Source organism: Arvicanthis niloticus, chromosome 11 (genome assembly GCF_011762505.2).
Source record: "Arvicanthis niloticus isolate mArvNil1 chromosome 11, mArvNil1.pat.X, whole genome shotgun sequence".
NCBI lineage: Eukaryota > Metazoa > Chordata > Mammalia > Rodentia > Muridae > Arvicanthis > Arvicanthis niloticus.
Genome location: NC_047668.1, coordinates 54,989,194 through 55,016,234, shown reverse-complemented (window position 1 = coordinate 55,016,234; position 27,041 = coordinate 54,989,194). Strand labels below are relative to the sequence as shown.

Here is a 27,041-nt window from a genome sequence, read left to right as displayed (position 1 = left end):
GAGGAATTGGTGGGAGAGTGGTGCATAGCCCCTGCAACTCCATGCCTCTACCATTCTTGTTTGGAGCAGGCTGTGACTCTGGGTGCAGGGATGGCTTCTCTGTGTTAGCACTGCTGCATGGTGAGGTGAACGAGGACAGTTCCTATGGCACGGACTGAGAGCTTAATGACAGTTCCTACGGATTTCTGGAGAAAATACAAACAAAGCCCAGGGTGGCCAATATAAAAGCCATTTACGATGCACTCTGCACCTGCAGTTTGTAAGCAGTGTGTTCAAAGCTGGAGACTAAATACTAGGAGGAAGCCAGCTGCCTGAGGCAGGCTAGACATAGGACACTTAGGGAGTTTCCAGAACAAGCCTTTTGCTGCCTGGGGAGTTGTTGGTCTGCTACCAGTGGCAGAGCTAGTCTAGGCACCCTCTCAGAGCATCTGGATGGAGGCAGCATTGCTTTGCAGCTGTTTGGGGTCACCTGACCCAGGGCATCGTGGGAAACTTGTCATGGCCAACTCTGTAAGATGTAGGTGTCTGTATCACAATATCGATTTTGTCCTCACTGTGAATCGACAGATAAAAATGGAAGTGTGCTAGCCCAGGTGGTGCATGCCGATAATTCCCAACCCTGGAAAGATGGACGCAGGAGAATTTTCACAAGTTGGAGGTTAGCCTGGCCTGCAGAGTGAGCCTTGCCCTAAAATAAACAAAACTCAAATTGCTCCCTAGTCCTCAATGGAAAATAGCCCTGCAGATGCTTGTATTTATTTGTGTTTGATTTTGATTGTGTGTGTGTGTGTGTGTGTGTGTGTGTGTGTGTGTGTGTGTATTTTGGAAACAAAGTCTCATGAACCCTGCAGGTCTTGAGCCTAGGAATGTAGCTGCCGATGTTCCTGAGATCCTCATGAACTTGCCTGCACCTCCCAAGTGCTAGGGTCACAGGTGTTTGGTACCACACAGTCCTCTCTCCACCTTGCCTCATGTTCCCTGGTTCTCTCTCTCTCTCTCTCTCTCTCTCTCTCTCTCTATATATATATATATATATATATATATATATATATATAGTGTGTGTGTGTGTGTGTGTGTGTGTGTGTGTGTGTGTGTGTGTATTTTGGAAACAAAGTCTCATGAACCCTGCAGGTCTTGAGCCTATACTTAGGTATAAGTATACTATACTATACTATATATAAACTATACTATAAGGTATGAACCTAAGAGAGGATTTTTGGTACAACGTTTGAAGTCCCAATGTTTTTATCCTTTTTCTCCATAGCCTGGGGACCCTACCCCTCTCCCACCAAGCTGTTCTTGATCACTGGTGTCTTAGTTTTCTACTGCTGTGATTAAAATACCATGACCAAAAGCAACTTGGGGGGCGAGGAGAGTTTATCTTCATTATACAGCATCAGTCATCCAGGGAAGTCAGAAACCTGGATGAAGGAGCTGATGCAGAGGCCATGGAGGAGTGCTGCTTACCAGCTTGCTCCTCATGGCTTGCTCTGTTTGGTTTTTCATACACTCTAGGGCCACCTGCCCAGGGGGTGGTCCTACCACGTCAACCACTGATTAATAAAATGTTCCACAAGCTTGTATACAGGCCAAGCTTTCAGAGGCATTTTTCTCAAGTGAGAGCCCTCCTTCTCAGATAACTCTAGCTTATGTTGAGTTAACAGAAAACTGGTCTGCCCACTTAGGGCCCAGCCAGCCATGAGGCATCGCTATCCAGGTATTTAACAGCACCTGCTGTTGACTCATACCTTTGGGCATCTTGCCATCTCCATTTTCCCATTGACTCAAGAAAGACAACAAAGAAAAGAAGAAAGTCTACCTCTTTACAGGTTTATGTCCCAGGCCCTGCAATCCCACCATGACTTCACTGCAACCCTGACAGTACTTATGGGAAAGTAGGTTGAACATGAAAATCTCTGACCCGTGCTTTCCCAACATGGTCTCGAAGGTGTGTGGAGGTGTCAAGCTGAGCCTCAAAACAAGTCCTGGCACCATCTCAGGGAGAAACAGGTAGGAAGTGGCAAGAGTCCCCTGGGTGCCAGTGTTGGGTACAGTGGGCAGTTGAGCTAATCTGTCATATACAGATTCCTGAATCTTTTCCTCTAGGTCAGGACTAGCTAGACAGTGGTGTAGCATGCTTCAGCAGGGACCACTACACTGTAAGAGATGTTGAAGTTGCGGCTCCAGCCCGGCGCTGGGGTCCTGCTAGCACAGCACATCTGAGGATGTTCATGTTCATTGTGTCCTCACAAAAACATGGAGAAAATGGATCAGAGACAGCAGATACAGAGCTAGGGACTGACAGCCCACGTGCAGAGTGACCTGCAGTGATGGCCGCTTGAAAGAGAAGTCTATGGTCGTGCACTGCAGGGTTCTATCTTTTCATGTTGATTTGAGTTGAGACTATTTAAACACCCCAGTTTTTCATCTCGTGCTATCCCCTGCAAGGCACAAATGTTTTCCCATGTCGCTACACGGTCCATGCAATTTTCATTTTAATGGCTACTTTGTTCTAATCTCTGGAGTGGACTGCCCTGGCTATTCACTGCCTCCAAGGAGAAACGGGATGTCTAGACTCAGAAAATAATTCCCCCCCCCCACAAAATGAAGAAAATAATACATAAGGATGTTTACTGTGGTGTTATTTATAGTAGCAGTAAAATAACTAACCCCTGGAAAGAGTGTTACTGTTCGGCCATGAAAGGGAGGTTTGTTCGGTCAATTAGAACCCAATGCAATTACGCAGCCATCAGACCACAATCACGTCGGCTATTCAACAACATGAAAAAAGCATTTATGCCTAATGGGGAGGAAAAAAAACACAAAATAAAATTGCATCTAGGTACATCTACCATGTTGTAAAATAAAGCTTGGCCGGGGAAGAGACGGCAAGAGAAAATAAAAAATGAAATCTTAGGTTGTGGGAATGGATACCAAGAAATGACTTAAAAAAAAAAAAAAAAAAAAAAAAAAAAAAAAAAAAAAAAAAAAAAACCCTGTTTTTTATTGACACTCAACAATAAATAAAAAGCAAACCAGAAAACAAGTGTGCTGGGAAGGAGGTGAGCTGGATGTTTATGTGGTTGTTTATGTGGTTGTTAGCTCATAAGCTCAGGCAAGGTTGGACTCTAGACCCAGGAAGAGGTTGATGGCCCCTTCTGTTGAAACCATCCTGGCAGGAACAAAGATACTTTGAAGAGATAGTTGGCCTCTTCCCTTTGGTTATCAGACTATTGAAAGAATAGAACCTAAGAAATTAGAATTGCCCCCAGAGTCCTCATGCTAGGGTGGGGATCCAAGTCCTGGTGCCAGATAGAGGGTAGCTTGTTATTTAGAAGGAGATGTTACAGTTTTGACAACTTATCTGATCATCTTGAGAAGAGAAGGAGCTGAACCAAGCATGGTCAGGACCATGCTTTGACCAGCCTGCCTAGTCATTCGTGCCTCTTGCTCTGTTTAAGCTTGAGTCTTAAGAGTCTGTTCCACTTCCTAATGTGGCTGTGTTAACTAAGTCTCCTTTCTCTGTTTTTCACTATTATTTGTGTCTTTAATCTGTATATCGGAGCAGGGTATACAAGCCTGGCTTGTTAAGAGAGGCTAGGGCCAAAGTCTTTGACCCTAAACATTCTGGTAGCTTTGTAAGGGTGGCAGCCAGAACTGGAGTCCTGCTGAGAAGGGAGTTTGGTGACAAGGGAAGGTCATCGGAACATGAACCATTTCTGTCATTTGCATCTCGGGGCATCTGGGTGTTACCTTTCCAGGGACATTCCAAAATAAAAGGCAGAGAGGACCAGTTAGCAGTTCTGATATGGTTTTCCACAGTGTTCTGGAAGCCTTACTGGGGCCTTTGCTGATCACAATGCCCACCCAGGGAAACACAGTCTTCCCTCGTTTTCCCATGGCTCCCTGGTACTCAGGGAGGGGCCTTTGGAAAGACAGGCAACTCAAGAGAGGAGGATGGACTATATCATCTGCTGGCCTGAACCTGGGCTGTTTTTTCTGTCCCGTTTGCCTGGGAAGAGGCAAGGGCAGCTTGTAGGGCTGGGCTCTGCTTTCTAGAGAGGAAGCCAGTCCGTACCCCAAAGCTGCTTGCCAGCTGTTTCTCTGGCTTCTCCCTGTAGGTATTGGTTCATGGGAGGTTTGGGACAGGACAAATACGGGCTCTGGGTAGACAGCAGTTGGGGACAGTGTGAAACAGAACCCTTTAGCCACCTCCAGAGAGAAGTCATTTCTGATGGGGAAGTTTTCTGCCACCTGAGGATTTGTGTCATAATCACAGGTACTTTATTCGATCCTCGACTCTAGATGAGCCACCACCTACCTCTGGCACTTGCCCTCAGGCGGAGTGAGGAAAAGGTTGGCTTCCCTCCCAGAACCTAGCTGAACTCAGGGTGCGGGACTATCAGAGATCATCTTTTCTCCATGTCTCAGCTCTAACTGCCAAGGCAAGTTTAAGGCCTGGAGCCTGGTGCTCTGCAGGATATCCGACAGGTCATGTGGTTATGGTCCCAAGTCTTTCTTCCGGCAGAATACTGTAATTTTGTGTCCTTCCTTGTGACTTTTGGGGGACAGCTACTTCTTTCCCGTTGTTTGAGATGTGAGATGGGCCCCTCCCCTGTGGTCATACCTTCCCTCTCTGGCTATTCCTCTAAGACCACTGACTCCCCAAGTCTCATTCATTTCCCTGGAACACCCATCATCCAGTCAGGGAAAATCCCTCTGAGGTGAGATGCGATGTTACCATTTGGTCCGTTTCTCAGACCGAGCAAACTGAGGTGTGACACGGGCTGCCAGTTAAAGGGTTGGGATGCAAAATGGCAAGCCTGAGTTCTTGGCAAATCTAGCCAGCACCAGTATTTAACAGAGGGCTATGGGCCTTCTGAAAGGGGCTAAGGCCAGAGCCAAAAATGGGAGAAATCTCCAGAAGGTCCCTTCATAGCTGAGCTCATCCCCCACACCTGGGAGATGTCCCCACCTCCGTCTGTGTAGGGCCGATGTGACCGATGTGACTGAGAACAAGGCAGGTGGTATGGTCCCTTCCTCTTTACATCATGCTCAGACCACCAGGAAGCCCTTCCACGATGCAGGGTGTCTAGTCCCCATGGAGGTGGCAGCAGGCAGAGGGTCAAAAACCCTGGGAACAGGGCCCTGGCAGGCCCAGCCAGCACCTCGTTAGGAAGCCTGAAGGGAAAGGGGGATGCATGAGGAACAATGTTGTTTATTTTTTCTATTTTTAAACCAGTCTGAGGTCTCTGGGGGCACAAATGAAGTTATCAGCAAAGACATGAGGGGAATAGCCTCCAGCCAGCAGTTTGAGAAGGCCCTGGGGACCAGCACTCTTGAAAAGCTGAGGGGGCTTATTTATCTTGTGGTCTGAGGGCAGGACAAGGCCTGGAGTGCTGGACAAACCCATGGGCTCCCTCCTTAGGCCCTTAGCTGCTTTTTTCCCTCAGTACTGCTGGGAAGTCTTACAGTGGGCCCAAGTCTTACAGTAAAGAGAGTTTCAACTATATGTCATCTTCACACAAGAAGGAGGGTTTGCATACACAGTATATAAACTCAGGCAACACATACATACACACACACATATACACACATAAACACACATACACGCACACATACATACACACATGCACATACACACACAAATATATATACATACATACACATACACACACATACACACATAAACACACACACATGCACACACATACACACATACATACACACACAAATACACATACACACACATACACATATACACACACAGATGCAGTACACATATACAGGCAACACACACACACATACACACACACACACACACACACACACACACACACACGAACAATACCTGTCTTAGCCTGGTCACAGGATGCCCCAGTCACCTCAGATACCTGGGATGACCCTTCCTCCACATAGCCTCCTGTTCCTTCAGCCTTCCCAGTAGTGTTTATCCCAACCTAACTCCAGAACCTCTCAGGGGGCAGCAAGCACAGCGATACATGCAGTGTGACAGGGTTTTTCACGAACCTAGAGAGGATGCATCGCTCCCATCGTAAAGGCAAGAAGCTCCCATCATAAAGGCAAGAACACTGGGAAGTTCAGTGTTTGCCCGGGAGCTTTTTTTCTGTAACACCGATTGCCTCTTAGGCGACAGCACGGGAGAATCTGTTCTGCCCTTGGGAACTGAGGAATCATGAATCATGATGGAATTAGTTAAGGGCCTGACTGGGAAAAACCTTCAGGAAGTGCTAGGCTGGGGGGTGGCGGGGGAAGGCAAGGATGGTTAGACCCTGACCACACATTCTGATTTGAATTCCGGTCTTTGCTGGATTCTAGCTGGGTAACTTTGGACAGATTCCTTAGTGACTCCATGCCCCAAATTAACCCTCTCTGGAGACAGCAGCAGCGGCGGCGGCGGCTAATTCCCCGGGTGAATGAGAGTAAAATGTAACATTCAAGACCAGGAAATGGCCCAGCCGGTGCAATTGAAGACATTTGCCTCTCCACTCCAGTCCCAAGATGGGGGAAAGACTGAACAACTGCACCAGATGGTTTGTGGGAACTTCTATTACTCTCTTCTTGGGGCCACTTGCTGGCTATAGGACACAAAACTCCCCCGGGGGAATGAGGGAAAAGTGTCCTTTGGTACCTCTGTGAGATCCCCATCACCAATGGAGGAAAATCTCTGAGAAAAGCTGACATAGAACCCAGCCCTTTCTTTCACCTTCCCCACGCTTTCTTAGCTGTCTGGTAGGAGGTGAGAGTGGATCCATTTGAAAGATAAAGAAACTGGAGCCTGGGGACCCGTGATGTACCCAAGACTGCAGAATGCCCATGACAAAGCCAAGCCGGGCGTCAGACCCAATTCCTCTGCGGCTGCTCAGCCCAGAACAGAGATGGCCTCCCACAGCACTGAGCTTTTTCTGAAACAAACCCCTTAATTCTTTGGCTGAATGTCTAAATAAGGATTTTTGCCAATTCCAAGCCCTGCTAACTGATGAAGTTGTCAGAAAAAAGATCTAATGATGCTTGAAAATTCAGGGAGTGAGCCAGCTGCCAAATTGCCCTCCCAGCTCCGACTCGACATCAGGGAGCCGGGACCCTCCCACTGGGGCCGGGGCGGGGCCTTAGGGAGCGAGACTCGGAGGCTGGGACTGCTGACTCCAGTCTCCTTCCGACTGATGAGCTGCTCAAACCCTTTGATCTTCCCAGCTGCAAATGGGGGGTACTTCCATCTCAAAGTTACCTTGTAGATGAAATGAGGTGATGTATGTGCTAGACCCTGCTGGGCACAGCTCAGGGTTCTGAACTGTTGAGGGCCAGGCTAGAGCAGCCAGCTGACCTGAGCACTGCCTAGTGGACCAGTGCCTTGCAGCCCTTGAGGGAACAGAGAACTGAGCTTGCAGGTTCCATCTGGAGAGGCAATGGGTCTCTGGGCAACCTCTAGTATTTATTTATTTCTACGATCCAGCTGCTTGTCTTGGATGCGTGAAAAGCTCCAAGTGACCTCAGGCCCCTGGAGGTGGGGCTTTAGGGGGAGCCTGGGAGCCAGCGGGCTTTGTTCTCTCTTTTTTTCTCAGTGGAACATTTGTCCCACTCAGGAGTCTGGGTACCAGGGGTGGAGCTCAGTCTGGGGATTTGAGAATCAGACAATTCCCAGGCCTGACCCAGGAACCAGAGAGACTAGATTCTAAGACAAGGAGGGGCCCTGCCATCATACAGAGCTCTACATAGAAGCCCCGCTAACACAGAGACACACCAGTGTGACCTTCCGCACAAGACTGCATCCTACAGAGTCTATCATCTACTGCCCGGGTTAATAACTTTCCCATCCTGCTCTCTGCTCTTGACATACATAGGTACACACTCATTGTGGTGCCGGCTTCTGAAGGAGATGGAGAAAAGCAAATGGGATTCTTGTGTTTAAGTGTATTGGTGGATGGGCGGAGTTTGAGAGGGCTTTTGACAGTTCAGTTTCCTTGTCTATAGCATAGGGAGACACCCAAGTGCTGTGAGATTCAAACAAGGCAGACTGTGAAATCACCTCAAGCCATGTGACTCAGGGCAGTGGGCAGGGCTCTATGGCTGGGCATTAGGATTGCTGCACCCAGAAAATCCTTTGCTGTTTTAAATTTATTTTTTTATAGCATGCCAGGAAAAATAGCTGAGGATGACGGGGGCTCAGGACCGTGGCCTAAATACAGTCTGAGGATTATTCCAGGACCCAGCTGTCCCCTCCTGCTGCCGCTGAGTTCACTCAATGGCACTCAGTGGGCTGTCCTGGGTGTTAGGGAGTTCAGTCAGCTCTTCACTTAAGGACCCTCTAATAATGTGTTTCCTTGGGCTGTGGGGGAGTTCTGAGGCCACAGCCTCAGCTTGGGAAGGGAGAGGGGAGCTGTCATCCTGTGTGTCCCTTCTCATCTGCCAACCTCTTCATTTGTGCAAACGCAGGGGCAGCCAGAAGATGGTTGTGAGCAAGTCAGTTGCTAAATGGTCAGCGAGGTCCTTGGTGTCTATCCAGGCACAAGCTCCCTCTCACCCAAGTATCCCCAGAGGAAAGCACTGAAGAAGCCACTCATACCTGTGCCATCACGCATGGAAAAGGAACCCACGGACCCAAAGGCCCCTTCTGGCTTGGGACTCAGCAGGATGGAGTGAGGCTTCCACTTAGAGTCTTTTCCCTAGGCTGGGGATCCTAGCTTGTCTCGGGGTAGACATCCAGCTGAGCAGGGTGCACTAGGAAAGTCTATGTGCAGGTTCCCTGGGTACCTAGCTAATGCCCCAGCCTAGTCCTAGGACATATTAAGACACTCCCTTGGCCTTCTGGTGGGCAGGGTATGTTGCCCTGAGACATGTCCAGCCCCCAGAAAAATCTTTCCCTTAGCCTCCCAAGGAGTATGAAAGAACACTGTTGGAGAATGTCTATCTGAGGTGTGTCTAGCTAGAGTTATCTATGAGGAGCCACGCCCACAAGAGTTATAAGACAACTGGGGCACCAGGTTTGGGCACTAAGATCTAGAGTCTGAGCTTTGCAAAGATGGGGATGGCTTATGACCCCCTGTTCTCTGCCCAGAGCTCTCTAACAAAAGGCTCTGTAAAGCTGGAGATTTCACATGGTGCACAACCAGCCACTGGTGGTGATATCCGGCTTTTAGAGGGTGAGAAGGGTACATGCGTATCCCTCTGTACCAGGCATTCTATGCGCGCGCGCACACACACACACACACACACACACACACACACACACATCCATGGTTCCCCTTCTCTGATAATGAAAGCAGATGAGAGGACAGCAACATTCTGTAGGCACCTTGGGTAGCGCCCTCCTGGGGATGAGGGAGGATCCCAGTAGCCTGCAGGGTATCTGGTGTGAGCATGGGAATGAGAACCATACAGGCACCAGGCTCTGAGGACACCAAAGTGGGGCATTCAGCAGGTTCGGAAAGGGGAGGAGAAGACAGAAGTCGGTGAGACAGCTGCCATGTGTGGGAGATGCTGGGGTGACAGTAGGGTTGGTGTTTGTGATGTTTTATTTTACCCAGAAGCAATGAACACTTGCACCTAGCCTCATGCCCTGTGGCACTCACTGCTGTGGAAATAAAGGGATTTCTTGGAGATACAAGTAAACACAGCACACCAGCAGGGAACAGCAGTCAACAGGCACACCTGCAGGGAAGAGGATGGATGAGTTGTGAGTGAACGAACGCTAGAGAGACAAGAAATCAGGACTGAGGCCACAATCAGAAAGGTAACAACGGGCCACTCTCTATGGGCTCTGGGCGTGCACACCCTGGTAGTGCTGGGAACAGGGGCAACTTACATGGTGGGCTCCTGGCAAGAGTTTCAGAGTGTCTAGAATTCCGAAGCCTTTTACACTGCATGCCCTGGGACTGCCTTGTTTGTCTTCAGCCTTACCAAAGACAGGGAAGCTTTTCTCTTGTGAGAGCCAATTAGCGCCTTTCTGGGGGACACCAAACACCACTAAGGACTGAGAATTGAGCAAATAAGTGGTTGTTAAACTCAGACTCATGCAGCCTGTTTCTCAACTTGGCTCTGGCTCACAGAACACTCTAGTGTTTCTAGGGAATTCTCCAAAAAAAAAAAAAAAAAAAAAAAAAAATGGCCCCTTCAGCTCACTCACCATTGGCACTCCAGTTGACAGACACCACCCACAGGCTCAAACTTTGAAACAGGGTTTTTGGGGTTTTTTTTTTGTTTTTGTTTTTTATTTTTTTTGTTTTTTGGCAACCATTCACACTCATCATTATGAGCAAAGGATTACCAGATATCCAAAGAAGGCCTCTGGCATGAAAAGCAAGGACTCCAGGCAGCAAACTGCAAAAAGTTCTTCAAAGGAAGATCAGAGAAGATACCACATGAGCACGCAGGAGAAGGGGGGGGGTTGACTCAAGAAAGAGAGAAGTAGAAATCCTGGAAGTCAAATGCTTAAGAGAAAGAGTGGCAAGCTCATTGTAGTAGAAAGACAAAAGTCGAAGAAGCCCAGAAAGAAGAGAGATAAGGGCTAGAGAGACAGCAGAGTCGGCAAGTGTCTGCAGAGAAAGCATGAAGACTTGAGTTTGTGTCTCAGAAGCCATGTCAAAAAGCCAGACATGGTGGTCTGTGTGTGTAATCTCAGCTCTGGGGAGATGGAAACAGACAGACCCCTGGAGCTTGCTGGACAGTCAGCCCAGACCTATGGATAAGCCCCAGATCAATGAAAGACTATCACAGACCAGGTAAGGGCTCAGAGATGGTTTACTGGATAAGGGTTCTTTGTTCTGCAAGCTTGTCTGCCTAAAATTGAAGCCCCCAGCTCCTGTGTTCAAAGCCAGGCATGGTTGTGTGTTCCTGTAACCCCAACACCAGGATGCCAATGAATGAGAGAGGCACGTTTTCTTTAGAAAGAAAGTGGGCGTGATCAAAGAAACAACAGCAAAAGGACACACACACACACCACAATGAGGAAACAGAAAGGTTTTAGATTTCTCATTAACAACAGTACAAGCTAAAAATGCAGTCAAGGGATACTTTTCAAATCCTGAAGATAAATGGCTTCCAATCTATAATCCAATCTCATCTAAATGCTCAATCGAGTGTGAAGGGAAGAGGAGGATGTTTTCAGACTCGTGAGGGGTCGAAACACTTACCTCCCAGTATTCTTTATCAGAAAGCCACTGCAGGATATGCCCCTACTAAAGCAAGGGGAATCAAGGGAGAAGTACACAATCCTAGTGAGATGTGGGAAGACTCTGGAAGGATCGGGACGCAATGTTACCTGGGATACTGACACGTTCTGGGTTCAAAGTGCAACCTTGTCCTGACTACAGCAACTGTAAGGGCCAAGAAGAGCGTGCCTAAGAAAATGAAGTCTACAGAAAACTCGCCCTTCTAAACACTCGCCGAGACTTAGACGATTGGTGGAGCCCTGGCGGTGAGTTAATGATATGTACAAAGAAAACTAAATGAAAGCAATTATTATATCCAGAAAAGCAGTAACAAGGAAACTGCAGAGAGGAAAACTCCACATCTTATTTCACAGCTCAGCTTGGAGTAGGACATACAACCACCCTGCAGAAACTCTTCCTAATGGTCTGGGTACAGTTGTCCCTCATCTCTGCTCACTGAAGGAGTGTTTAATCCCCCCCCCCCAAAGCCTTATGTTAATGGGTTAGAAACCCCATTTTACTGCACTGCCCAGAAGTGAGGCTGTGGGGAAGTGAATGGGTCAGATACTAGCTGGGTATCTGGTGGGGCTCTTATGAGTGAATTCTAGTGGCTTTAAAAGAGGAGAGAGAAAAAAGAGAGAGAGGGAAAGAATTATCCTTGTGACCCTGCTATGATGTGCACAGCCCTGGGGAGGCCCCTCATTGAAGCCTACAGCTTCCAAGATTGAACTAAATACAGTTCATTTCTCAGTAAAGTTGCCCGCTGCAAGTATCTTTATTAAAAAATAACCAAAACCTGACTATATAAGACTACATTTTCCTTTACCCAAAACTATTCCATCATTACACTGGGAAGTCATGAGAAGAGGGACGGAAGGGGGATGTCATGGGGGAGGGCAGAGAGCTAAACACCTCTGAGAGGAAGTCTAGGGCTGAGATTTCAGCAGAGCAATCTAAGTGTCTCTTTGTAGTTGAGGGTGGGGGTGGGGCCGAAAGAGGGTGGAGATGGCCTGACTTTAAGGGGCAAGCCTTTGTCCTACCCTTTTCCTTAAGACCATTCTATTTTCTCTCAGGCTTTGCCAGCGTCATCCCAGGTGGACACAAAGACATGGGGCCAGGAAGCCAGAAACCCGAGTCACCCCATGCCACACTCATAGTGTTTACAGAAAGCGGGATGGTTATTTACAGGAAGGGAAACATTGAGCTAATTGACTTTTAAAGACATCAAATACAGCAGACAAACAGAGCACCAAACCCCACATGGAAAAGGGGCACAGTGTCCCAACCAGTAGGCGCCTTTGTCCACAGGCTTTTCCGGTTATCCCTGCTACCCGGAACCTTCTCTTGCCCTGCTCTCTAAAGCACAAGCCTGCTTTTTCCATGATGAAAGTAAGAAAACAAAACTTCATTCATCTCAGACCATCCAAGTCCTAACCAAGCCATCCCTATCCCTAAAGTTCTCTGGGGCCCCCTCTCCAAGCCTGTCTCAGAAAGGTCTGGGTAGTGAGTCACAGGCTCCCATTCCTGGGCTGCAAGGTTCTGCTTGACTAAGATTAGGTAGAAGCTAGAAAGGACACGAGTGTAGCCTGAGGCCAGGAACAGGACTGCTGACAACTGATAATAAGGAGAGAGGAGAAAAAGAAAAAGTGTGTGTGTGTGTGTGTGTGTGTGTGTGTGTGTGACAAAGTGTGTGTGTTTCTGTGTGTCTGTGTGTGTGTATGTGTGCGTGTGTGTCTGTCTCTGTGTGTATGTGAATGTGAAAGTATGTGTGTCTCTCTATGTCTGTGTGTATGTGTGTGTCTGTCTGTATGTGTGTGTGTTTCTGTGTATGTGTTTGTGTGTGCCTCTGTGTCTGTGTATGAGTCTCTGTATGTGTGTGTCTCTGTCTGTATCTGTGTGTGTGTGTATGTGTGTATGTATGAGTGTATGTATGTGTGTGTTTTAATTAATTATTTTTGGTGTATTGTTGTTTTGAGACAGGATTTCATGTAAGCCCAGCCTGGCCTTGAACCCCTGCATCCCCCTGCTTCCAGCTTCCAAATGCTGGGATCAGAGTATGCATTATCAGGACTGGCTAAAATTAACAATGTTTAAAGTGAATTGATGGTGATTATGGATGACATATTTTTTTTAAATGTCCTTACTTGGAAAAATTGAAGGTCGGTATCTCTAGTCCCTGCTCAAAATAAACTTCAGTTTTGGAGTAAAGAGTCTGGGACACACTGTGGCGTGTGATCCCAAAGAGAACAAGACCCACCCCAGGGCCAGAATTACAGATTCAAGGGAGCATCGAGTCCAGTCTCCCTTTGGTACCAAGTATATGCCAGTATGTCCCAGCCAAGGGCCTCCTGGCATGCCCTGCTTGGCCCTTTTCAGTGGAGAGGAGCTTATTCCCTGTGCAGAAAGTATCTTTGTGTACTGTTGAAAATCTACACAGTCCTTGGATAGCTCTACATCTGCCCACGTTTTCTCATTCTTTGACCTTCTCCTTTCTTATATTTCAACATGCACCCCCCACCACCACCACCATTGGTTTCCCACCCCGCTCTCTACCTGAGGGCCCGGACTGCCACTTAGGATAGACCATGTAGCATTGGCTGAATGATTTAAAAAAAAAAAAAACAAAACTTCACTCAGTAGCCAGTTTCTCCTGACAGTCCCTGGGCCTCATCTCCAGCCTGACCCTCACCCTCAGAGCCCATCCTGTCCCAGACAGAAGGGAAGGTGTGCCCTCGCTGTATAATGACAACTCAGATCACTATTCCACCAAGATCCAAATGACGCATAAGGAAGTCAGGGCTGTGATTGACCGCCCAACACTGCCTCTCACAAACCATGAACAAGTTTTAATTAAAACCTCAGAGTACAGGAGAGTACTTTTCTTGTGTACCTCTGGGCCTCGCCAGCCTGCCCTGGGGTAGAGCAGGGTCTTTTCATAACTAAGATAGCCTCAAGCCACTGTTCCAAAGGGACAGAGAGGCATGGGATAGTGATGAGAGTTGCTGGCTGCTGGAATTCAGGAGCCTCCAAGTCACCCCACTGCTCTCCCATTTTACATAGGAAGAAACTGAGGTCTTACCACAAGAGCAGAGTGTGTGTATGTACATGCACACACCTGCCTGTCTGTCTGTCCTGGGAACATGGAGTGTACGGTAAAGTAGAGAAAGTCAAAGGGAAATGTGCATGTTACTCCTGCAATTGTGTCTGGCCTTTGATATTGTGAAATGACACTGTCATCTACAAACCTCATTCTCAAGAGCCACACGTGTCCCAAAACATCAAAGCCAAAATTAAAACAAAAAGGAAAACTCATACTGGTTCAGGAAAAGGTTTTTGTGACCCTTTAGGGTTTTGTGAGGAATTTCACTCAAAGCTATAGATGGCCACTCATGGCCCATCAGGCTTCAGGTTGGATATGTCGGAGAGAACCCCTGGCTTGGGGAGATGGGCAACACTGATGGAAGGATGGGTGGACAGATGAACAGATGGATGGATGGATGGATGGATGGATGGATGGATGGATAGATGGATGGATGGATGAGTGGACAGATGAATGGACAGACAGATGATGGATGGATGGATGAATGGATAAATGGATGGATGAATGGATAGATGAGTGGACAGATCAATGGACAGACAGATGATGGATGGATGGATGGATGGATGGATGGATGAGGAATTACTGGAAGAGCTGAAATCAGGATGCTTTTCTTCCTTTTAAACACTTGGAAACACAGGCCTACAGGAATGGACAAAGGCAGGCTAGGGGATAGTCTTCAGGATCCACACCTTTCTTCTCCTAGAAGAACCCGAGAAAACTCTCAGTTCCTCCATAAGAGCCCTAGTCTCCTGAAGTGGCATGAGCAAAAGACAGGGTGGGCCAAAGGCTGAGCAGATGGCCTGAAAGATGGCTCCTGGTGGCCCTTTGTGGGTCTCCACACATTTCTACTCACCCCAGTTGGGATACAAAGAGCAGCAGAAGGAATGAGATGGGGCAAGGGTCTCTGGAGTCAGGTGAAAAGTGGAGTATGGTGAGCCCCAAAGGTCGGATCATGAAATGAGGCTCAGAAGTTACTGGCAGGTGTGGGATCTGGAGGCCCATGAACAGGGCCAGTGAGAGATTCCAGCTGGGGTGACTCTCATAGCCCTGGCTGGGTTGTCCTCACCTGAGAGAGGGCAATGGTCAGTATACCTGTCTTCACAGTTCTCATAGGAGGCAGATAGACATGTGTGAGAAGTATTTGAGGTCCATGTCCTGATGAGCCAGCCCTCTGCCTGTAAACACCAGAGCCCCTGGGATTAAGGGCATCAGCTGGTATTCTTTAACACTCAACAGGGAGGGGCCACTTTGCTCTGCCACTGCTACAACTTCAGCCTCTCCTCATCCTGGACTCACCCTCAGAGCAGGAAGGGAGCTGACCTGGTCCATGGTCAGTGTGGCCTCCTTATAGTGCTTGCCCGAGGGGCAGAGCTTCAGGAAGGTGTCATGGATGCTGAAGAAAAAGAGAGAGATGGTTGTCACATGGGAATGAAAGGGGGCTATGAAGCCCCATGCTCGTGTGCGGGGGTGGGGTGGGGGTGTCATTAAGAGAACCGACTAAAGATGGACTGACATGGAACAGGAAACATCCCTCCATCTTCCCATGGTCAATGTGGGATTCTAGAACTGGTCTGGGAATGGGAAAGGTGAGTGACTATATTACGGTATGTCACGTGGCCCACACTCCACAGTGTTTATCCTGGAATGTTAGAGCTGCCAGGAACTGTCATGGCTCCTTCCAGCCCCTTGGGTACAGATGGAGACATCTACAGATACTCCCATCCTCAGCATGGAGAAAAGAGGTCACTTGGTGAACACAGGAGCCAGGTTCCAAATCCTTGTGCTGACAGCTGGTAAACCTGACAGCCAAGCCAGACAGCTGGCAGCAAATGGTCCCTGCATACTGAAGCCCTGAACGATCTACCTCTTGCCCTTACCATGCCCCCTCTCCATCTGTAGGCAGCCTGGGAACTTTGTAAATGACAGACACGGGGCTGCATGGCTGTGTGATCACCGAGCAAACAATAGGAAGGAACCCTGCCCCAGGCCAACAGAAGCTCGCCCTGTAGCCTCTATTCTCACATTATCCTGGACAGCAGGCTCTGTTCACCTGCTGCTCTTAGGACTCCAAGGCTAGTGTCTGTGTCAGCCAGTGGAGGTGAGGGCAGACAGCAGACCCAGCAAGGCTGTGTGGACTTGGGCAACTTGGTTAATGCTTTTGAGCCTGACTTCATCATTTGGATAAAGAGCCATCAATGCCTCTCTTGTGATGCAGGCTCAATAAAAAGTGAAATGAAGTGTATAGATGTGTGTGTGCATGCATGCTTGTGTGTGTGTGTGTGTGTGTGTTATTGTATAACTATAATATGTTTAAAAACACACTCTTTATATCTAGATAGACCTAAGTCCCTGTGTCCTCTCTGGACTCTTCTCCTGTGCATTGGGCACATGGCACTTTCTGCTGCTGCACGACTTCAAGCTAGATGATACTGGAGGGGACCCACTCACCTCACCCAGGCCTTCTTTCCAGCCTTCTTATTATTATCATTGCATTTTTATTTAGTGTGTGTGTGCATGTGCATATGTGTGTGTGCACTCTGTATGTGTGTGTGTGAATGTGAGGATGCATGTGCACGTACACCCTGCCCCAACACAAGCACATGCTTTTGCGTGTTCGTGGAGGTCAAAGACAACTTTCAGGAGCTTATTCTTCCTACCACATGAGTCCGATTTTCTAACTCAGGCTTCCAGGCTTGGTAGCAGATGCCTTGCTTGCTAAGTCATCTCATCGCCCTCCAGCCTCTTTTATCATCCTCTTTATGCTTCACATTTATCCTTCTTTCCTCCACTCCCTCTCTGTTTTGCCTTCTCCAGCATCAAACCTCTAATCTCAGCCGAGTGCCAGGAGCAAGCAATTTCATTCACGTTCTGGAGTGAATAACTCACAACCCTCCATTGACATCCCCAGATAAACTCAGATGGATTTTAGAAGTCAGTGGGATTCTAGGGTCGTGTGACCAAGAGAAGAATTCAGGAGTGATTCTCTGACTAGAGTCCGGAGAGGGAGGAGGAGCCCATGCCAAGTATCCAATGACAGACAATGCAGAGCCATCTTCTGCTCCCTGTTCAGACAGTCATCTTGTCACAGCTCACTGATGAGGACAGCTTCCTGTGAGTCTCAGCCGTGGACAAGTGGAGGAAAACCAAGCTAAGGCTCTGCTTGCCCGCAGTGTCCCAGCTTTGTACTCTGGGAGGCTGAACTCCAGCAACTGCCACCAGCTTGTTTGCTTCCAACCTTCCAAATGGGCTTGAGCCCAGAAGAAGCCCCAGCAGAATTTGGAGGCCATGAGAGAACAGTCAGGGTTCGTCTCCCCTATGCTCACAACCTCAGCACAGCTCTTAGCTGAGTTTGTCCTTCCAGGGGGCCAGCAGCAGCAGCTCCAACCTGCACCTGGACACCTCGGGCCGTGGGTGGGGATGGTTGGTGTTTAGACACTTCCACAGCCTCTGAGGTGTCTTTCCATCCTCCATCTCTCAGTACTGCAGCTGAGGATGCTGCCTTTGTCCTCCTGGGATGCTGATAAATGAGGCAGACAAACCTATGTGAATCCTTTTCCTCCCCTACGAAAAGTGTGAGCAGAAACCATAGACATAGGTTCCACTCCTGGCTGTCTCTTTCTGATCGCTCTGTGCAGACTCGGGAGGGCCTGGAAAAAGGGAGGGGGACCAGGGCTTGGAGATGCATGGGGAGAGCCATGACCCTGTCAATCTAGTAAGAGACCCTAACTGTCCCCAGAGGCTCCATGTAAATATTAAGAGGAAACCAAAAAGCAGGTGTGGGGAGGTTAAGAGAGAATTCTAGAAGATGTTGGGATGGGAAGAGTCATCTCAGACCAACAGGAAGAAAGGCCATTTCTGTTAGGGGTTCCATCCCTACTGACCACTAAGGGGCAAGGGCAGGCAGTCACAGGCAACAGGAGCATTTTGACATTATCATTGTTAGAATTGCTGCAGTCTCTCTCTCTCTCTCTCTCTCTCTCTCTCTCTCTCTCTCTCTCTCTCTCTCTCTCTCTTTCTATTTTTCAGACAGTGTCTCACTGTGTAGCCCTGGTTATCCTGAAACTATGTAGACCAAGCTTGCTTTGAACTCACAGAGATCTGCCTGCTTCTGCCCCCAAAGTGCTAGAATTAAGAATCCTGCCCAGCCAAAAAGCAATCTAACTTTGGCTATGTGTGGGGAGCAGGGTAAGAACACATGTACATGTGCCTGTGGGGTCCCCTATCTTACTCTACCACTTTCCATCTTATTGAGGGAGTGGGGGCAGGATCCCTCGCTGAACCCAGATCTCACCAATTCAGCTAGACTGTTCGGCCAGGGAGCTATAAGGATTCTGTCTTCCTACCTCTGAGTCAGAGGTGGCGCTCACCATTTTCACACAGGTTCTAAGGACTGGACTCCTGTCTCCTGCTTGTTCCGAAAGCACTTTATCAACAGAGCCATCTCTTCAGCTCTCTGTTAGGTTTAAGCGTCCCCTGGCCATACATGCTTGCGATGTGTACCTAGGATGACCACTCCTCTGCACATACCGTAACAAGGACCAACCAAGGCAGGGGCTGTTCCTTTACAAAAGAGAAAACAGGAGGTAGATGACCTGCCCAAAATCACATGGGTGTGGACATTAAAGTGTGAGCCACAGACACCAGCACTCTCTCCCAGAAGCCCAGAGAAGGGAGGCTGAGAAGACCTGCAGTTCTCACCAGGCCTGACCACACATTGTGTGCTGGGCATATTCAGACACGTTCATCCTAGCATCTTCCCAATAGCTCCTGTGGGAAAGGTACCAAGTAGATGGGTAAACTGAGGCTTGGCAAGTTTACCTAGTGTGCCCAAGGTCATACAACTGGGAAGACACAAGAAAAGATGACTGAACCCTAAAATGGGTAATTTGAGTTGTGCTATCTCCCCTTGAAGGGTCCACTATATCCCCCAGGAGAGAGCCCCTGTGTACCCATCCCCAGGCTGGGCAAGAGTGCTGGACGGGGCCCTGCCCAGACTCCATGCTTTCCCAGACAGCCACAGGGACCAGCTGTCCACAGATGAATCATGGCTGCATCTCGGCTGCCACAGAATGTTCTCCTCCTCCAAATATGGATCAGCTCGAAATGGAGCTCTGAATTAATCACTAATGGACTCAAAAGTCAAAGCCATTTGAGAAACTCACACGTTGGGCTTGCCAACAGCCAGGCAGCCTGGGTGTGGCTTGCTTCTACATTTGACTCCGAAATGAAAGACCAGCTCCCATCCACCTCGATGATTGCTACCTCTCCATGTGACCTTGGACCTGCCATGACACACCCCACAGACTCAGTTTCCCTTATGAAATGAGAGTCTTGGTGACTCCCCTGCCTGGATCCAGTCAGAGACCTGTGACTCTGAAAGCCTGTACCTTTCTCTGCCATCCTATTGCCCACTGCTGCTGAAACCTTTTAGTTTAGTGGATCTCAAATGGACTCTTTATTAAAACCCTGCAGGGAATTTGTAAATGGGTCTGTACCCCCACTAGGCCTCGGGGTTCTTATTCAAGCCCAAGAAAACGGCACAGATTCTACAAGCTTCCAGATGATTCTCCTGCAAGAATAAGATCAGAGATTTAGTATAAGCCCCTGGTCCCTGCCTGGGCTCAGCTATCTGGGCTGGGCTTCTCCAGCACATAAGTCAAAAGCTTGTTGTTTTATGGTATAGCCTACAGGTATTTATAAATAGCTCTTCTTTAGCCCAAACATGCAGATTTTTACTTCCAAGCTGTGTGACTCTGGGAAAATCACTGTCTTTCTCTGAGCCAGTTTCCTCATTTGCAGACAGGAAATAATAGCCCGGTGGAAATGAGCTGTGCTCATCCCTGAGCTGGGTACATATTGCTCACACAATGACATGTCATCTCCTTGGCCTAATGACGGGTTTGTGAGAGTGGGTGCTGAATCCTCTCACACTGTTTTAATAGCGTAGAAACCGAGGCCCAGTCACACAACCAGAAAGCAGCAGAGCTGAGCCTGAAACCCAGGCTCTTGGCTCCCAGGAAGAAAACTTGTCATACTGTGCGTGCTGGAGAACAGGGATGGAGACTACATAGTCTGGGGAGTCTCCAGAATGCTAAGAAGAAAAAGAAGCCTCATAAGGGGCTTGGTAGAGCATTTGCCTACCTGTGTGATACCCTATGGTCAGACCCCATACACACACAACATGAAGGAAGGAAGGAAGGAAGGAAGGAAGGGAGGGAGGGAGGGAGGGAGGGAGGGAGGGAGGGAGGAAGGGAAGAACAGAGGAATGGAGGAATGGAGGAAGGGAGGGAGGGAGGGAGGGAGGAAGGGAGGACCAACCTGAGCAGGGTCTGGGAACAGCATGTCAACAGACACATCCTTAACCCAGAGATTCCAGAGTATCATGGAATACTGTGACTGACCCAGGCTCCAGTCACAGTATAGGAGGATTTGGTGACCTGGCCTCTATGTGCTTATTCGTGTGGAGAAGAGGGTGAGACACCTTACACGGACTCATTGTCTCCTTCCCCCAACCCTGCTATTGACTTCTTCATGGTTTTTATTAGTGGACAACCACCATTCAACTGGGCCATCATTGAGGCCCCTAAGAAAAACTGTTCAAAAATGATGGGGGCTTGGTCTGGTCCAGCTTGACATTAGCAGTTCACGAAGGCCCCGCCTCCCCTAAACATTGTGAGCTAGGTACTTTCCGAGCCCACACCATGAATCAATGTCTAAGCAGTTTTCTTCCTTGACCCATGATGCATCCCTAAAATAGGCATGTCCAAGACTCTGGTTGCCCCTGAGGAGCTGGTCTCTTGGCAGCGTGCGTTGTACCTTTGCAGGCATTGTACTTGTGTATCAGTGTGTATAACTATCCTTACTTCAGAAACCAGTAGCATCTTCTACTCTCAGTCTAGTTTTCAAAAGCAATACACTGCAACAGGCTAAAAACATAAGCACTCTAAAGCCTACAGTCAGGATGACTTATATCCTGCACTCCACACTTATCCACTCTGTTCTCCAGAGGCATTTTACAAACAGCTTATTGTTTCTCTTGGTTTTTTTCCTTAATATTTATATAACACTTCTAAGTACTGTGCTAATGCTACCAACTTGTCAGTGCCGTTTCATTATAGACATTATCTTGTGACATGCCCCTATTAAGAGGAGGATTTATTTCTCTCTATATGTCTCCTTTCCCAATGTCCCAATTTAAAACAATTTGCCCGAATCGATATTCTGTATTTACCGTATTACTGTTATATTTTATTTATTATTCAAGCATTGCTCACAGCTGGTTTCCCTTGTGTAACTTGATTACATTCTTTCTTGTAAGCCTTTTGTTTTTCCCAGAGTTAACCATTGCCTTGTTTTCTTTTTCTTGGATTACAGTATGTCTGTCATTAGTTCAGCCACCAAACTTTCTACAGCGCGGTCAAGAGCCGATTGTTCTCCAGGCCTGTTTCCATTGTCTTGCTTGAGCTTTTCCTCATTATCATCCTTGTAGTTAACTTTTCTATCCATTTGGTAGGATCCTTTTCTCTCTGGATCCTGGGTCTTTGAGTTTGATTACTAATTTTAGCTAAGCAAATCCTCAAAAAGCTGTCTCAGATATGGTTATACCCTTTATTTAATCACATGTAAAAATATTGTTATCCCACCTCCATTCATGATTGATAAACTAGCTAGAAACTTTGTTCCAGATTGGAAATGTCTTTCCTAAGAATTTTGAAAGGATTATGTCTTCTCATGCAAGCCCAAAGCTGTTCTGATTCCATACCCACTCTGTATCATGTGTCCTTTCCTCCCTCCTTGGAAGATCTTCCTATTGTCTCGGCATTCTGAAATGTCATGATGGTGCAGGATCTTTGTTCCCTGTTGACATATAGAGAGGTCCTCCTGGTCAGACTTACAGAAAGGCTTTGAAGGTTCAATGTAAGATCCCTTTGCTCTTCATTGTGCTTGGCTATGACTCTTATCCAGACTGTAAGCTTCTCTCACACTGGAGCAGGTGAGAGGCCAAGAGGTAGACTCTTCTGAGACCCTCAGTTTCCCTTTGTGTTCTCCTGATTCTGTGCCGTGGCATTCTAAGCTCCCTGGGCCTTTCTGGGTTTCGAGTCTATCACTCTGAGCCCTGCAGATTGGATTCTTTCAGCTTTCTACTCAGCTGAGTCCATTTTAGGATCCTATCGACTTGGTCCTTCTCATGTATCTGTGAGCTTTCCCATTCTATGGCTTTCTTTTTGTGCTTACAGGTTTCTTTCTTCTTAAAAACAAAACAAAACAGAAAACATGCCTTTGCCCTCCCTTTGGTAGTGGGGACAGACATGAGTGAAATTCTTGTTCCTCGTGTTGACTGAATGTTCCATGCACTTTACTTTCCTGATTTAATCTTGTAATCTTGAACATCATACTTCTAAGGTCCCCCATGGAGTCCCCAGCCACTGAAGACAGCATCCTGCTGGTGGGTGAATCAGCACCCATGTTTCCTGAGCCATCATGATGCAAGTAGAATGACCAAGTGACTTCTTCCTTTTGAACCCCAGCCGTTGAGCACCTTGGTTATCTGAAGTCCTCATCCATATCTTCAGCTGCTCCTCAGGCTATGATCTCCACCAGCAGGGGTGTCACCTTTACTGAAGAAGTAAGACCTTCTCCTGTATCACCCTTCCATGTCAGAGTTTCTGTGCCCCCCTCCACTCCTGTCCATCTTATCTGAGGGTGTCTAGAGACAGATGTAGAGTGGAAGCTGAGCCACCCCATCCTCCACTGTCTTCATTAGACAGGGTACCCAACACTCACTACCTAATCTATTCCTCTTCTCCATGGCCCCAAAGGTAGAAGAAGCCTTTTGGCAGGAGCTACCCAAAGTGAGGCATGGCTCCTTGCACTCAGGAATGGAGCCATCAGTCCCGGTAGGTCAGAAAGAGCTTCAAGAGAAGCTTGTGAGACAGGTTTGATCTGATGCACGGCTTTCCCCTAGCAACATTTGGACAATTGTAGTTGCACCTTTACCATGGAGAAGCGTTATCAAACTTAGGGGTCATGCACTGTGCTCCAAAAGCTGGATTTGGCCACCCACCACCCTTTGTAAGCCAATTAAAGGAATCAAATTAATAGTGGAAAGCAGAAAAAGATTTATTCAACATGACCACACAGGGAAGAGGGACAATGGGATCCAGCAACTCTCCATTTTCAGCAAGGCTAAATAAAGTCCAGATAGAGAGCTGAGGATGTGCACATATGTATGCCTAAGCCATTCTGGTCAGGATGGGGTCCCACCTATCTCTGACCTATCATTATCTGGGGTTCAGTCTCATCCTATAAGGTGGTTTGACAAGCAGTTAGAACTGTGTGAAACCTCTTTCAGGGAGACAAGTTCCCCTAATGGTACCTTTTCCTTCTCTAAGCATGAGACTCCTGGAGAAATTCCCATTCTTTGGGATCCATTGTTTGAACAGTCTGATAGATTGAGACATGCGGTGTCTCATTAGAATATCTTCATTTCTGCCTGGCCAGTTACATAAAGACATTGTATTAGTTGCTCCGACAGAATGCCGAACAGAAATAACTTATGAGAGGAAGGGTTTGTTTGGGTCATGTTTCAAAGGGGTAAGGCCTTCGTGGTGAAGAGAAGCTGGGGCAGCTGGGATGCTGGGTCTGTAGTCCTGGGTACTTATGGGATGGCCTATTAAATCCTAGTGGATCAGGAAGCAAAGAAGTCTGGAAACAGAAGTTTCCATAACCCTACAGCCCTCTATTTGCCAGTGAGGCCCCACCCCCTAAAGGTTCCACAACCTCCTGAAATAGCATCAGTGTCAGCAGCGGGAGAGCGAGTGTTCAAACACACGATCCTGCTGCTGGCACATTTACATTCAAACCATAATGCACACCTCTAATGGGGATGGAAGCAGGCTGGGAAGAGGATGTGAACAGTGGCCACCCTAAGACCTAGTGGTTAGTTCTTGTAGGAGGGGAGTCCTAAGGATAGCTTGCTTCCAAGAACCTTGTTCTCCGGAGGCTAACCCAGAGAAAAGGAAAATAGGGGGAAGAACACTCAAGGGGGAAACATGTGCCATCCATATTCTCTCTCCCTGAGTTCTCACCACCACCATCACAACCACTCAACAGGCTAAGTATCCACAACAGGGTCTAGTATTAAATTCATTAGTTCATGAAAGCAAGGGAAAGATCCAGAGTGGATAGGTGGCTTTCTATATGCTTCATATAAAACTGGCAAAGAGGACAACTTTTTAAAAAGACAAAAGGTACAGAACAAAATGAACAGGATACAGGCTCAGGAAGCAACGAGTGATGTAAGTGGGTGAGCGATTGATGAAGGTAATGTGTGGACCATGCTCTCGGGAGTCTGGATGATGAACTGACAGTGAGCAGGAGCTGAGTCAGGAGGAGGGGCCCCTGGAGAGAATGGGGGCATTTGCTTTGCATTTAGAACTTGCATCCTGTTTGAATTTTCTAGTCATATTTCAATGTTGCTTCTTTTCCTCTTGTTTTATGTTTTATGAATACATTACTTCTTAGGAAATATCAGTAGGGATTAGGTAAGTCGTAGCATACAGCTCACTGGGAATTTTGTCATTTTTTTCCCTCTATGTAAAAAAGTGAGTTTAGAGTGTGACTCAGTGCTAGAGTCCTTGACTAGCACGTATGAAACCCTAGCTTTGATTCACAGTATAGAAAAAGAAAAAAAAGTAAATAAGTAGTACTTTTAAAAAGAAAGGTAGCAAAGCCTCAAGATTGTTCCTGGTCTCCATGGCTCTTTGTCATGTAGCTACCCCTATTGTGCCTGGAGAGTCTAATGCTTGTGATGTCTGGGGATGGTCAGTTCAAGAAGAGCCAATGAGGACAAGGGGTGGTTGGTGTGTGTGTGTGTGTGTGTGTGTGTGTGTGTGTGTCCAGGATAGTGTCTAAATGGTCTGCTCATTCCCATCTTCACTCTCTTCCTCCAGAATTTTCCTGGAACACTCATTTATACACCACACAACTTTGTTGAGCACCTGGCTACAAGAACATCTACCCTGGTCATCCCATTCCATGCCCTACAAAGCCATTTGTCACAGCTCCATTCTGGATGAATAGGACTTTGGCCAAGAGGTTTCCCACAAGGCAAAGTCCTACTTGAGAACACACTCTCTGCTCTCATTGTGTCTGGCAGAGAATGAGCCCTGGAAGGAGGCTTTGGGGGTGGGGGCAGGAAGGAAAGGAGACAGGTAGCCAAATGAGTGTACATGATGCTTCCAGCTTCACTGGACCAGTGAATGGTCCTGATAGGCTCACCCTACACTTTCTAAGCCTTTCCTCATTTTCTTCACTGCCCTAAGGCGTCCCAACAGCTACAAAGAACCTCTGCCTCAGGTGGTAGTAACAGCACTGCAGCCTGAGTCTGATGTCTCCTTCTGCTCCAGTGGACTCTCACGCCTTCCTGTCCATCCCAGATGCTTCTTTGGGGCTGTGTGGTTCTAAGAGGGATCACACCCCAGGGGCAGAGTAAAACCATAGCAGGAAAGAACCCAGCTCGGGGAAAGAGAAGGGAGGGCCAGGGTCTTTACTCACCACAGAATCTCATTTCTCGTCAGGAAGGTCAGAGCCTGCAACAAATCAGAGAGGAGACCAACACTCAATCCAGTCCCGCTCCCACCCCCAATCCCAGCCCCTAGAAGAACATGAAGCTTCAAAGAAGGGAGGGGTGTGGTCTCCCATTATACTGTTGAAGAAGTGATGACACCAAAGCCCACAGGACCAGGTCCATGGGAGGGAGGAAAGGGCAGGATGATGCCGTTACTCTACTGGCCACGTTATGGGGAAAAGGCAAAGTGGCCCAGACTGGCAGAGTTGTTCTGAGCCAAAGCCAAAACCATGGGCTCTGGGGCAGGAGATATGGGGTGAGGAGGTTTAAGCGTTGGTCTGAATCATGTGGATACAAGTATAGCAAAGGCAAGAGACATCACTGCCAGCCTGGCAGACTCCAAACTTTAGGCAAGAGTTCTCCCCTCTGTCCCTCCTGCTCTGGGAAACTCCTAGTTCTGTCCTGAGAATCTGTGACCTGACTACCCACCTGGTACTCTTCCAGGTCCTCCCACTGCATCTGATACCTCAAACACTGCCCCATGCCAACCCAGCCTCCTCCTGCCAGCAGTAGAACTGCCCCCAAGGGCTCAGCAGCTGGTGCAGTCCGTTGATTCTGTTACTATGGTGACCAGCATTCCACCTTCTGCCCCTGAGTTGGCAAACAGGTTCTTTTGATGCTCTGGCTAAGAAACATCACCTCCAAAACAACAAACAGAAAAGCAAGCCAAAAGCACCCTTGAGACGTTGACTCAGGGAGTCACGATGCCTGGGACGGAATCCCAGATCTGCCACGTGCTTGTTGTGTGACCTGGAGCAAGCTACACAACCTCTGTGATGTTTTTTGCTCTTACCTCTTCAAGGGGATAAAGAGTCTCAGGATCATTGTGGGGATTCATGGAGATGATGCAGGTGATAATTATTGACACAGAAAGTACTCACTAAGTGTTAGGGCCAGATCCGGAGTACTGCGCGGGTGTGGTCTACAGAGATGGAGTGTTAAACATAGACCTTGACTTCAGTAGATGGCCTACAGGGTACAGAAGGATACTTTATACCATCAGTCTGAGTCCCTGTAGGAATAGAGGGTGCATTCAAATTTGGATGATAAGAAGGGACTCTGCACAAAGATGAGCTCAAAGGTAGAAAACTACCAAGAGGCAGAAGTCAGAGCTCCTAACCACAGAGCTGCTCTGATTCTGGCT

At 47.9% G+C, this 27,041-nt stretch overlaps 1 protein-coding gene across 1 annotated transcript in view; it reads right to left on the bottom strand.

The window, feature by feature from the left end:
• Cib4 (calcium and integrin binding family member 4) overlaps positions 1 to 26,759 on the bottom strand; it is a 57,385-nt gene extending 30,626 nt beyond the window's left edge. Inside the window, exons 1-3 of the mRNA XM_076941778.1 lie at positions 26,327 to 26,759; positions 25,825 to 25,859; positions 15,565 to 15,661 (exon numbers count right to left, since the gene is read on the bottom strand). Coding sequence (XP_076797893.1) covers positions 15,565 to 15,661; positions 25,825 to 25,859; positions 26,327 to 26,380 — 186 coding nt within the window. The 5' untranslated portion in view covers positions 26,381 to 26,759. The remainder of the gene's footprint in view (positions 1 to 15,564; positions 15,662 to 25,824; positions 25,860 to 26,326) is intronic.
• Between the last annotated feature and the right edge of the window lie 282 nt (positions 26,760 to 27,041).